Raw genomic sequence first — 13,887 nt, forward strand, 5'->3', positions numbered from 1 at the left:
AGGGTGCGCCTGGATGTGGGCTGGGGCCGGCCCGGCCGTGCGAGGCGAATCGCGGCTTTCCCGGGGAGCAGGAGGCGCTGGCCGGTCCGGGGGCGGCGGGGCAGGGCAGGGCAGGGCAGGAGCTCCGGAGCGCCTCAGCCCGCGCCGGGCACCGCGCCGTGCCGGGGAGCGAGCGGCTCTCTAGCCCGCCTCGATCTCTGAGCAACACCTTCACCCTTGTCCCTCCCCCACCACCCGCCGTTTTTTCTTTTTTTTTTTTTTTCCTTTTCCTCCTCTTTTTTTTTTTTTTCCTTATTTTTTTTTTTTTTTTTTTTTTTGCTCCTTCACTCTCCCGCAGCGAGTTAAATATTTCTTTTGTTAATTGACGCCCAAAGTGTTCCCAATCCCTTCCCCGCGCCGCCCGGGCCGACCGAGGACGTGTGCACGCCCAGATCCGCTCGGTGAAGCAGCACAGATCCGCGGGGCCGAGCGGGTATGTGCGTGAGGAGGAGGAGGAGGTGGTGTAAAAGGAGCGACGGGCACAAAGCAGATTTGAGAGGAATAATTTAACTCTGGTATTTGTTGTTTTTTCATGGGTTTGTTTTTTCCCTTCTCTCTCTCTCCTTTCTAGCTCGTTTTCTGCTCAGGATTTAAATGTCACTCAAAGCATCCCCAGATCAGCTTTCCGCTCGTCTCCGGTTTCTTCCGAGGCATTAATTGGATCACACGCTGCATTTGAAGAGCCTGGGTGTTTTACCCGCTAAGGTAAGTGGGCTTATGCACCTCCGTGGGCTCTGGATGGTCACCGAAAGCCTTTCAGGGTGGTGTTTTTCTTCCCCTTGCCCCCCTCCCCCAGCTCCGGAGCCAGGTTCCGCTCTACCTGAAGAACTCGCATCCCTGGGTTAAACATCGGTCGATGTAGGGAAAATACGCCGGGGGGCAGCGGGGTCGCGGAGGCTCCGTGCTGCCCCAGGGGCACCAGCCAGTGACCACCGGGAGCCGGCGACCCCCTCAGTTCCCAGCGCCTGTGCTCCGGGAATAGCGCCTGGTATCACAGTAAGGAAAGAAACAGCCTAATCCCCTCTTACAAGAAACTATTCGTCATCATTTTTTTTTCCTCCGTGAGAAATGTTGTAGGCGCTCATCTCCCTCCTCCCCCACCGCCCGCCCCCGTTGCCAGCGCCGGCTCCTTTGCCCGCACCTCTCCTCGCTTCAGGCGGTTCCTTCCAGGGACTAAAAAGTTAAGCTGCCCCCTCTCTCCCCCCACCTGCCCCCATACGTACGCAGTGCATTCTCCTTTTTAACTATTCGCCCTGTGCCTAATCCGAGACCGTCCAGCCCCCCCAACGCTTAAACTAGGTTGCAAAGCCGCTGTACCTTGCAACTCCTAAAACTTCTCTTCTTGCTGTGATTTATATTCTATAATAACAAAAAGGACAGCAAAAATATACTGGATCCTCCTGTGGATTACTTTTTTTTTTCTTTTTTAAATAATGCATTTCCTTCTTCCCCTTTAATTTTTTTTTTCAAGGAAATTTGCTCCATCTCCAGCAGCAACCACTGCTCCTTTTGATGTTGTGGTACGCCGTGCGCATGCGCTTCACATTAGAATTACTGCACTGGCCAGAATAAGTTGGATCTCTTCTTCTCTTCACTGAAACCCTAAATCATATCAAAAGCTAAAGGGATGCTGAGAGTCCGGAAAAAGGGTTACTTTGGGATTTGGACATTCCCTTTAATAATAGCTGCGGTGTGTGCACAGAGGTAAGTGATTAAGCTATCTCTTTTCCTTTACTTTGAATTGCAGTGCATGCTGCTGCTTAGAGAAATGTACAGCTGGGGGCTGAGAAATCAGAAATAATACAGTATTATTCTTTCTTTTTCTTTAGTGTCAATGACCCTAGTAATATGTCACTGGTGAAAGAGACCGTGGATAGACTGCTGAAGGGCTATGATATTCGCTTGAGGCCAGATTTTGGAGGTAATTTGACTGCTTTTGCATAAGAGAGGTTGCATATCCGGGCTGGGTGCGTTGTGTATGGGGGCGGTTTCAAACGTCTTGTGGGTGCTGTTGCTTTGGGGGGTGTGTGTATTGCCATTTCCTGTAGCTGATCCAAAGTTAAGCCCATTGTTTCTCAATTTTCTTAGCAAAGGATGATCTTAATGCGATCACTTAAATCACTTGTATATTCCTAATCGGTCCCTCATTGTGTATGTGTGTGTGATGACACTTTACCAACCTGTAATTGAACCCTTGTTTAACTGGTTTTATCGAGATGCAAATCTCTCTTAAGTTCACCCAACGTTTGCTCCTTTCAGCCTAACGTGCCTGTGATCACAGCTACTATTTCCGAGTACAAGACGTGCCGTTAACTGATACAAAAATGTCATTTAACCCCCTGCGCGCTCCGACTTCCAACTAGTTTGTTTATTTCGGACGTGTTCTCTGTGGGTGGCCCTTTCCCACACACGCACCTTGTTCCCCCCATCCCTCCGCGGGGCTCGGTGCTCGCTGTGCCCGGGCCGCGGGGCTGAGCGGGCGCGGAGCGGGCGCGGCGGTGCCGCACGTGTGCGCTGTTACATAAAGCACCGCCTCGGCCCGGGCCCCGCGGCCGCGCTGGGACCCCGCTGGGGAGGGCAAACGGGGGGGGGGAGCACTTCATGCCTCCCTCCCGACTTTCTGGTTGTGTTTAAACGTCGTTTCCTATGTGCGCTGCGCGTTCGCCCTGCTAACTCCGCTAAGAACGAGTTAAGTTCTTCGAGATCACATTGCGGACCATCTTGTTGGTTTGCAGGTCCCCCAGTGGCTGTTGGCATGAACATAGACATTGCCAGTATAGATATGGTCTCGGAAGTCAATATGGTGAGTACTTGGGGTTCGGGGCTGCTTGCTCTCCGAGGGGGTGGCTGCCGCTTCCCCCGCCCCTGCCGAGGCGGAGCGGGGCGTGAGGGGACCCGGCGCGGCCTCCTGCCCCGGGGAGGCGCCGGGGCGGGGCACACCCGGCTGCTGGGGGGTCGGGGGCGGCCTTCCCCCCGCTGACGGCAGCGGATCCCGGGCCGGGAAGCGGCGAATCCCGGGCGGGGAGCGGCGGCTCGGAGCGGGGAGCGCGGGGCCGCTCCTGCGGCAGCTCCGGGGGCGCGCCCGCCCTCAGCGCCTTCCAGCGAGCAACGGCGCCCCCTGCCGGCCGCGCGCGCGCACCGCAGCCTTGCCCCGCGCAGCCGCCGCGCCTGGAGCTCAGCCCCGGCCCGGTGCCCTCCTTGTGTGCCTGGCTGAAAACAAAATAATAATAATCAAAAATAATAATCAGTTTAGGGTGCCGGGGCCTCTGAGCCGTGCTCTTCCGATTAAAAACAAAAAAATAGGGTTTTGCTTCTGCGCGTGTTCAAAATTTACCTGTTTTTTCCCCCTAGCCTGATATTTTTTTGGATGGTGATGAAAGAGTCGATGATTTTAGGAGTTTAATTTTCCTAAGATGTTTGTCTCTCTTATTTAGAACTGACTGTCCTCAAATACTGAACTTGTTCAGAACGTAGTAATTTGACATGTTGCTTTCTGTGTTTCACTTACATCCCCTGGGAGACTAATGATGTGTGGAGATAATTGGACAAGTCTGATTCATACTTTAGAAAAAACTGTTTTTTACTTAGATGAAGCTTTACTAACATTCATTTTTATTATTTGGAAAGTTTGGGGTCAAGTTTTGAACTTTTTATCTTAATTTGCATGCCAGTTGGTTAAGCACATGGAATTTGGCCTAGCATTTATAGGGGCTTATAAAGAAAAACAAAAGACACTAAAACATAGTAGCACATGATACAAAAGTGATGCAAAATAAATGTGATTTTGTCAAGTATTTGTGAATGCAAGTTTGTTGTTTGAAGCAAAATTTCCATTATTCTTGAAGAGATTTCAAGTAAACATCTTTGAAATCACAGGTGTGATTTTAGGGCTCTTGCTGTAGCTGTAACCATGCATTTGAAAATAACGCTTGGGAAGTTATCAGTTGTTTTAATAACATTGTACTACTGAAATATTTAGTTCCTCAGCGTCATGCTTGGGTTCTCAGAGATGTTGCACTGGATGAATTGGCAAACATTTGTTCTGAAACTGAAAGACTTGTGTGATGTACAGGAGTTTTTTCATAATGTAGAATAAAGCCCTTGGCCTAATTTGAGGGTAACATTACAGGTGATTTTACTGTGGGACAGGGAGGTGTTGGTGACTGAGTGCTTGATGCTGGTCTTTTTCAAGACACCAGGAGACCTGAATAATTTCACCTTCTGAAACATTACTTCTGGGAAATTTCTAAGTGGCTAAAAGGGGCTCCCAAACTTTGTATCACTAAATTTGTTATCTGGTGTTCTACCTTCAGGAGCTTTAAGTGCAGAGGAAGAAAAGTGCATTGTATTTCAAACCACTTGTTTTTCATTAAGAGAACTGTGGGTAGGAGAAAAGGGGACACAGATTTATTTCTTAGCCAGCCCTGAGCAGTGAGGGAAGGATGGGGGTTCTTTGCTGGGGCTGCAATCTACCAGGTCAGTGTTGTACTCTCCCATCCCTTCAGAACTGGAAAGTTGTTGAAAATCTTCTGATTCTTTTCTTTGTTTCTTTAAATGGTTTCTAGACATTTGGTCTCCAGTTAAAGGTGATAGCATATCAGAATACACTTACAGCCTAACTATCTAAAGCAGTATTATTTTTAGTATTCTGTAGTCAGTTTATTGTGTTTCTATAATGAAGTGTTTGACCTTTCTGAAAAGTCTTTTCAGACTATCTGCAGAACTCGGAGGAGGAACTGTATCTACAGTTTTGTCCTACTAATTTGCCTAAAGCATTTAAACTCTGGGTTTATTTTACTCCAGGAAGCCACCTATTTCTTATACCCAGGCAATCATGTTACATAATTTTTCTTTTTTTCACTTAGAGTTTCAAAAGAGATACCAAACCAAGATTATAATCTGTTTAATTGCAAAACGTAACACTTGATTTTACAATGATCTGTATAACATAGCAAGTCCCAATATACCCTGAATGTAACCTGAAATGAATGAGGAGACAGACATACAAGGAAACAACAAAATCCTTAGTATGCAAGGCCTTGGCTTTTTTACTTGCACATTTACCAGAATTTGGAGTAGAAACCAGGAGGAATACCATGGAATGCCAGCTGAGATAACAAGAGACACAGAAAGAACCTTTTGGATTTATGGACCTGTTTTTTTCTGAGCATCGCCTTGTTGTAGCTTTGTTTGTAGTCATGGCAAACACTACTGACTTTAGATAAAGGCAGATCATTGCCTGGACTCTGGTACTGACTACTGGGATCAAACTTATGCCTTGGGAGACAGGCTAAATAATCATAGTTCTTCAGCTTGAGATAACTTCTGTTAATTTTAATGTTTATTTATTTTAAAATTGCATTTCTTTCTCAGTCTGGATATATTGCAACCACCATGTAAACTTGTGCATCCTGCAGGGAAAATGTTTATGTCACTCCAGTGTCATGGAGTAAATCATGAAGTTTGCACTTTGTTGAACAGGATAATTTAGACTTGCTTTGATAGAAAGTACATTAAGGATGTTCAAGAATATAATTGTTGACTTTGAATTCTTAAAGAGGTGATGAGCACTTGCTCATAAATAACTCAGACTCAGAGTGTATTAGGCTTTACAGGTGCCTTAGAATTATTTCTTTTATGCAACAGAGCTGAAACTGTAAGCTGTTTACCTTGGGCAGTCAGAAACGTGAACTAGTATTTGTCTGAGTTTGCAGAAATGATTTCAAAGTACTGGTACTTGTGAAAACAATTTGTTCCAGCTCTGAGGAACACACTGAATGCACATGAGAAAAGTGAGAACTTCAAGTGTTTGTGGTTATCAACAAATATCATGACTATTTGGACTAATTCTTTGTATTCTGCAAAGGAAACATCTACAGCAGGCATTTTATGTGATCCAGGAATGGTTATGGCTAATTCTGCCAAGTCTTGCAATATTGTTGAGTGTATCCTTTATTGTAGTTATACTATAGATTTTCTTAGGGATTCTCTTATTCAGGTAACAATGGAGAACAAAGATGGAGAGCTGTGAAGGCAACTTACATGGTTTTCCTGGGCTAATGAATTTGATGTTATGTAAGATTAGCTACAGTGCAGTGAGTCTAATGCAATATTCACATTTCCACATTTTCCTCTCAGTTAATTTTTGGAATAGACGCCTTGAAAATGTAGCAATGAAGACTATTCCCCATTCTAATTTTCTCCCTTTTTCTCCCAACTATTCCCTTATAAACTCTTTGAAAAATTGTTACAGGCTCATTAAAAAGTAAAGAAATAAATTTTCTTCCCTAGACACCCCTGAAGATTCTGTGTAACATGTTCTGCATTTGATCTATCTGGATAAGACATGAGGATTTCTATGGATAATGTTGGTCATGTGTTAGTTTTCAATGTCTTGGCTTATTCCCTATTAAATAGGTCAACATTTCCTTCCTTTTTTCCCCCCCTTGGTCTGTGGCTATTCTGGGATTCTAGTACAGAATGTCTTGAAAAGAGAGAGAAATATTCTGTAGCTGCAGATTTGACTCAGGAAATTTATGCTTGTTGAGGTATTGGGCTGTATATGTGTCCTGGGGTGGCTGTATGGTCCAGTATCACCATTGTCTCTTTTTCTTGTCTAGATATGAGTATAATTAAATACAGCTATTGACTCTGTGGGTCATTGGGGTCTGCAGAGAGGACCCTGAAGTGTTTATTGAATTCCCAGTGTTTGCTTGCCTAGTGTGCAGGTTTTGGCACATGGAGTCAGTGCTGTGTGTGGAGTTAGAGATGATATATTGGTTTGTCTTAGTGGGGCCATTACTGTTGATTGAGAGCATAATCCTTCCATCAAGTGGGAGTTGGAGAAACAAAGGAGCTGTTACCATCTATTAGGGAAAGGTTTATTTCTTAGTGTGTGCCAAGTTTTACATAGCAGAGCCTAATAGCTTCAAAGCTCTAAAAAAAGCTTTTTATTTTTTTTAATATTATATTTCACTTCTATATTTGAGTTATGCCAAAGTTGCACAAAACAATAAGTATAATTCTTATAGATCAGAATATTCTCAGAAATGTGCAGGCACAGCTGTAATTTGCTGGTAGACCTCAGATTTTGAGTTGCTCTTGATAATGGAAGCCCACTACTGGTTTACATAAAATCTCTCCTTTTTCTTGAGGTATTCTCAGTAGGGGACATTAACAAAGCTCAGGGTTTAGATTATTAAACAGGTTTAGATAATGAAAACAACAGGGCCTGTCTTGTTGGCTCTCAAGTAGCAGCAATTATCTTTATGTGTGTAAAGGGAATAGATGGCTTGTGATACAAAAACAAATAGGGATTAAGTGGTAAGAAAATAGGGTGGAGCTGTTCCAAACCCCAAAACTTCATGGAAAAGTCCTGATAGAGAAAAATGAAAAGAGGAAAAAATGTCCTATATACACTGGTGTAGAAAGAGATGGGGAAAATGGTAATGAAAATGTTTTCTGTCAGCAATATTTTCTATTTTTAATTCTTCCGAGTTGTTTATGTTGCTGCACATACTCTATAGAGAGAAAAAGGAAAAAACAGGGCTGAAAATGCATTGAAAATGAAATATTGGAATATTGAGAGGGTGCTGCCTTGCTAAATACTTCTGCTGCCAGAGACAGTGGGTTTTATTAGTTTCTCTGTGTCATAAATGAATGTGTTTCTTCACATAAAATAGCGTTTCTCAGCAGACAGTTTGAATTTGGCTCTTGTCAAATTATTGTGCTTATGCATTACTGAGTCATACTGAAATGTGTCTACAGAGACTTCTGTGAATGCAGAGCAGGTGATGTACATCTTAGAAGTGAGAACTTCTTTTTACTGAAAACCTTGTTTCACCTTTTCCTTCAGTTACTGTCTGGAATAACATTGCAGGACATTTTTGAACTGAACTAAATTACATTAGTATGGATTTCCATTTTTTGTTACTACGTGTCTCTAATTCAGACACTTTCCTTTCTCAGTTTAAAGGTGTGTGAAAATAAATAAGAGCTCCTATGTCCAAATAAAATATTTATTCTTGAGGACCCGAATTAGTCTTCCTATTGATACTCTTCATGTGGATTTCATGCTGGTTTTGCTAGCATATATGTAGCCAGAGCATGAAAAGATTCATCTAGAACGTTTATGGAGGAATATAGCAAGTTTATAGCTACTTTTACCAGATAGTTCACAAGTATTAAATTATTATGTATATTTATATATATTATGTGTATCTATGTTATACATCTCTAGAAGGGTGACTAATTCTCATTTTTCTTTAAGGTCAGGATAAATGGTTTGTTAATTGGATTGCACTTTCAGGGTGCTACAGTGTTGCAAGACTTTAATCAGTAGAAAAATCTTCCTGTTTGGTTGGTGGTGGTGATTTTTCAAAGTGATCACTCCCTTCTGCGGACCAGGTCATGGTTGTTAGAAATTTAAAGAGATTGCCTTGGAGATGATTTGTACTACTGAATTAATAATTATTGTATTCTGGGGTGGTTTTTTTGTTGTTTTTGTTTTTTTCCTTTAAGAAAGCCTTGATCTATAAACATTGAAGTGTTTTGGCTCTTGCCACAGAAGGAAAGATAAATTTATCTTTCATGTATTTTATGGGCAGTGTCTTGGTGCTAATGCGTGGGAATGAACATGAAGTGCACTTGTTAGCTCCTGCTATAGGCTGCTTTATTTCATAACTCCTCTATTGAAAATCACATAAAATCTTTATAGATGAGCTGTGTAGTAGAATAAAAGATTTTTATGTTGTACTCTACAAACTTGTTACAAGTTTAAGCTGTTCCAGTGGTTGTATTTGTGCTCCTTAGTGACTCCAAAGTCTGTCAGTGCATCATGACTAAATCCTTATTATTCCTCCCTCCCTTTTTTATCCTCATACATCATGCAACCCTCTGCAAGGTTCATAATAGAACCTTTAGTATTCAATCATGTTGAAGAACAGTCTTGTATAGTAATTTTTTTTTCCCAGAAGTAATCCAGATTCCTAGTAGACTTCCAGTGGTTAATGCTGTAGTTCTCAGATAGTGCTTGTAAGAATTAAGTAAGCAAGGTTAAGTCCCCTCATTTCAAAGGATGGTGCTCATCCATAAGGTCATTTTTTTGAGTCCCCCTTTTAAGACATGGAAGATGGCATCTTATTTGTCTTTAGAGATGATAACTTCAGAAATAGTCAGATGTCTGGAGTTATTAAAACTGAAAACTTTGCTACTATGAGAGAATGCAATCTGTCTGTACCTGTGTATAATTATATATGAATTGTAGCCATTAACAAATATTGTCAATTGTGAGTTTGCAAAAGAAAACCAGGACAGAATCATCCTTTGTGCTTTACTGTAATTACCCTAACTGTGCTTCTACAGGGATTCCCACCCTGCTCCCATTTCTTGATAGAGATGCTGTGTACAGTGGATGAATAACAGCCAGGACAGCACAGGCCCTGGAGGAATAGTGACATAGGGGCATATTTACAGTTTCAGTCTTGCCTGACTGGAGGCCAGAGAAGCAGCAGTGCTCTCACTTCACAGCTTTTCCCTACAAAAATCTTTGCGTGCAAATTTTCTGGCTAAGTATTTTCAAATTAGCTGAACAATGCAAAGATCCTCCCAAGACTTGGAATCACACAAACTGCACGTGACGTTTTTGTATGAGTTTTTCAAATAAGGGTGTAATTAATTCCCAATAAAAACTACAAGTTCTGTTCTAAATAAGAAAGCATTTAATATTCAGGAAGTTGACATATATGCAACTGAATATAGAATATGTAGATCATAGTCAATGTAGTTTATCACAGGTCAGATAAAGCATTGGGAGTGTGACCTCTTCCCCTGTCCCCAAACTTAAAAGAACAGGGGCCCTGTGCTATTTCTGTCTACCTTAAGCTTCTTTTTGCATATCTCCATCAAAGTTAAGGCTTATTAATTTTTATTCTGTGAATACTGACAGAGGGATTTACTTGTTAGTTTTCAAGTAATAATTTAACTGTATGGGGAAACAAGCAACCCTTCTGAGAGATGCATTTTGCAGCTCAAGGGTGTGCTGTTATAGTAAATGTGTCACTTCTGAGTCTTTTCACTGATTTTTCCTGTATACAAACCACTGATTCTTTGTGATTGTGCTGAAAGACAAACTCAACTTTATAAATTTTGAACAAGTGCAAAAAAATTACAGAAAGCTTGGCCTTGGACAGGAGCAGTATATTAAATTACCCTAATGAAAGCCTTACTCAAAAAATTCAGCAATTTGAAGTGAAAGTCCTTGTTCCAGTGTCTGCTCTCTGGACTGTTTCTTCTTTCATGAACAGGCATTTCTATTAACCAACAAAGGATTAAACCCCAGAATTTTCCTTCATAATTGGGTGTCCTTATTACTGCTTGTGACTGTCTCTTTCCATGGCCATGTTTTGCATGCCTTGCTGCAGAGCAGCCTCTGCTCCAGATGGATTGTTGGCCCGGGGTGCTTGGGAGTGGGGGAGTTCAGGTGTCAGGGGACCAGAAAAACAGGTCTTGCATGTCATAAATTAACCCCTGAAAGGCTGACAACACATCCTTTGCCTTTTCTGTCACTGGAAATGGTTTTGAGCCAGAGTAGCCATGACTTTCTGTTACGCTGGACATTACCTAAGCGCAATGGTTTTGTCTATATTTGCATAAGATTTAAATATTATAACCTGTCTGAATGGGTGTCATCATGCTTACCTGGAGCAGCTCCTTCCTGAGTAGATGTGCACTGCAGATCTTTGTGAAATGGGAAAGCTCAATCATCAAAATGGCAGAAACTTGTAAATTTCATGTTGTAATAGGACAGAATGAACGACACGCACGCGGAAACTTTGAAGGTAAAAAGAAGACAGTTTATTTGTTGACCTCTGTGGGGAGATAGAATGTAGGAAAATAAAAGATAGTAAACACAACATTAGTTTATGAAAAGTCTTAGGTTGATGTTCTAGACTGTGAAAAGCAAAACTAAATCAGAACTTAGAAATGTATGTTCTTACTGTGACGTGTTGCCTGAACATTTGCATAACTGTTAGTCCTAAGTGAGATATGTGAATATATTATAGTATCAATTTACTTGAACATATCTTCTAGAGATGCTGCAACTTGGTCATTAAAAGAAAAGGGGGAATTGATAGAATGTAAGAAAATAAAGATAGTGCAGAAGGCAGTCTCACCCCTGAGGAGTGGCAGCTGGACTAATTACCAAAGATTAGGAACAGGCCTGCCCTTAACAGGCCACAGCTGTGTCCAGTGAGGATGAGTGCCATAAAAGGGTGGGTGAGCTGGGTGAGGCAAGAGTTGGGGTTTGTTGGCTGGGGTGTGAGGAAGAAGAAGGAGTCAGTGCTGCAAAGAGCTGCCCATGAGAAATCACCAAGAAGGTATGGGAGCTTTGCAATAAGATTGCAACAGGCTTTGATATATATATAATTCTAAAAATGACTCTGAATTGGAGGATGAAATTGCTACTTCTTTAACAACACTTGTCAAACTATCAGTTTATCAAATTTCTCCTTCTCCAGAAAGGAATGAAAAACCAGTCATTATTTACATAAAGTGTGTGAGAAACTCCATTATAAAAACGTAAACATTAGAAGAACAGGGCGAAAGCAATATTTTTCAGAGATTAGTCACCACAATTTCCTTGACCAGTTGGGTTGGGCAAAAGGCCCTAATGTGCAAAATGCTGTAAGTGTTGTTTATTTTTAGATACAACCCTCCGAGAGGAGTTGTTATTAGGTGTAGAGTTAAGTAAAGGTCATGCTAAGCCCAACTGAGATGAGAAGGTCTTCCAGAAATGCATGTGGATACTCATATATTTGGGATGGCTCAGAATGGTGACTTGTGGTTTAGATTTCAGAAGTCTTTCTCATTCTACTTCTCGCATTATATACAGCTTCTGAAGTAGCCAGAAGTTCTATTGCTTTCAAGGAATGGAAGGCATCTATTTCTCAGTGAGAACCAACTATTAAAATGTAGTAATTAAGTACTGGAAAAGATAATAAAGCGTTTTTGAAAACCATTCACTGCCATGGATGCAGAAGCCTTTGGAAAATCTGATCCTAATTTCTATTGTAAATTGATTTTTTTCCATGGAAGTTTGAATTGTTTTTTAATAAGTGGAATTGGAAATTTTAAAGATTTCCAATTTTAAAATTTTCTGTATAGACCTTTAAAACTGAATATTGTTAAAAAAAAAAGGAGGCACATTACTGCAACCACAGTGAAAGTAGTGAAACAGTGTTAATTCTTTTTGGTCAGTAAGGGTGAATATGTTGTCATTTGCATAACAGTTATCACCCAATAGCCCAGAAATTGTTATGGTCTGCTGTCTAATCATTATTTGTTTCTTTTATAAGTGTATTTTTGAGTTAATAGCCCTGCAGTTCCAAAGAACTTGTAAAGCATTGTGGGGTTTTTTTTCCTCTCCAAAGGACTGGTGACCCAATAGGCTCTGCTGGCTCTCTCAGGTGTGTCAGAATAAGAGTGTTAATCCACGTTTGACAAGATGTGCACCAAAGGAGGCATAATGTTTAAGTGAACAAAAGTAGTTGGAAGGTTCAGTAGATTGAATTCATAAATTAAATAATTTAGGAGTGTAACTGTTTCATTATTCCTTATTGGGAAATTATTTATTCTTTTAGATAATACACAGGGAAGAAGGAAATAAGATTAAAAAATTATGAATTTCTTTTACACATGAAAAGGAGCATTTTTTCTACTAATTCCATCATTAATCATGTAGGTCCAGAAATGACCAAAGAATCATTTTAATCAGCCTGCAATCTTCCTTAAGCTTATGTGACTGTTCAATCTGTTTTACTGTCCAATTGCTCTTTTTCACTGACATTTTGTGTTGTGAGATACTTGTAGGAAGTCCATCCAGAATTAACAATGCTACAATTTGTATCTTGTAGCAAATGCTGCCTTAGGTTGCTCAAAATAAAATGTTCAACAACCACAATAAATAGGAAAATGAGGTAAAATTACTGTCTTTTCCTAATTTTGTAGGAAGCCTTTTCAAAGGTGTGGGAACATTTCCTGAATAATGCGTAGCTGAGACCTTTCATATTGAATTTCAGCTAAAAATATATTATTATAGCTGACATATCAATCCTGAAAAAATAGATTTGTAATGGAAATTCCAGGGGACCCTTAACTATAATCATTCCTCTTAGTGTAAATGCCTGGAAATAAATACACTTTTTCATTAATCTACTATTATGTGACACAAGTGACCAGTTACGGAGAAATCTATAATAATTCTAGTTAGCCTGCTGCATTCAAATCTGCTGTTAAAAGTACCCACCTCTGTGCATAGGCTCTGCAGAATGCTTTTGTGAGCTCAGGTCCCACGTGAGCCTTGTTTTGAAGTCTTAAAATGTGATGCTGATTTTTCCACAGAGGCTATTTCTGCATGGGTTTCACAGATTTGTGGGCATTTCAGTGACTTGAAATGCAATACAAGATGATTCTTATAATGCCTCAGCCACTAAGTGTAAATGGGACTGGGTAATAGTCTCCAAAAATGTTGCTGTGCAATAATAGGTGCTCTTCTGAAGTGAGTAGATGTTACTGGTGGTTTTAATTGGCTGGAAAGTCATTAAACCTTGCTGGCAGTTTTGATTTAAGGATGTTTAAAACCCAGTTAGTCCAGTCATAGGAAGAGTACACTTTTTTTACTCTTGGTCTTGAGTTTGTGCTGTAACCAAATGCATTTCTGAGGCAGCATTAGGAGGTTCATGTGGTTCCTACCAGGGCCAAACTTTGCCTTGTGTTAAATGGGAGACATCACTTGACATCAAAATCTTTCTGGCATCTTTTTTCCACTTTCAGTTAAATGAATAACAA

At 41.0% G+C, this 13,887-nt stretch overlaps 1 protein-coding gene across 2 annotated transcripts in view; it reads left to right on the top strand.

Moving 5' to 3' along the window:
* Positions 1 to 372: 372 nt before the first annotated feature.
* The window catches only part of GABRB2 (gamma-aminobutyric acid type A receptor subunit beta2), a 137,648-nt gene continuing 124,133 nt past the window's right edge, over positions 373 to 13,887 (top strand). The window contains exons 1-5 of one of the 2 annotated variants that reach the window (XM_036391479.2): positions 373 to 472; positions 611 to 744; positions 1,511 to 1,743; positions 1,869 to 1,960; positions 2,775 to 2,842. In XM_036391479.2, the coding sequence (XP_036247372.1) occupies positions 1,667 to 1,743; positions 1,869 to 1,960; positions 2,775 to 2,842 (237 nt within the window). In that variant the 5' untranslated portion in view covers positions 373 to 472; positions 611 to 744; positions 1,511 to 1,666. The remainder of the gene's footprint in view (positions 473 to 610; positions 745 to 1,510; positions 1,744 to 1,868; positions 1,961 to 2,774; positions 2,843 to 13,887) is intronic. The other variant, XM_036391482.2, reaches the window with a different exon arrangement.

Source organism: Molothrus ater, chromosome 15, assembly GCF_012460135.2.
Source record: "Molothrus ater isolate BHLD 08-10-18 breed brown headed cowbird chromosome 15, BPBGC_Mater_1.1, whole genome shotgun sequence".
NCBI classification, from domain to species: Eukaryota; Metazoa; Chordata; class Aves; order Passeriformes; family Icteridae; genus Molothrus; species Molothrus ater.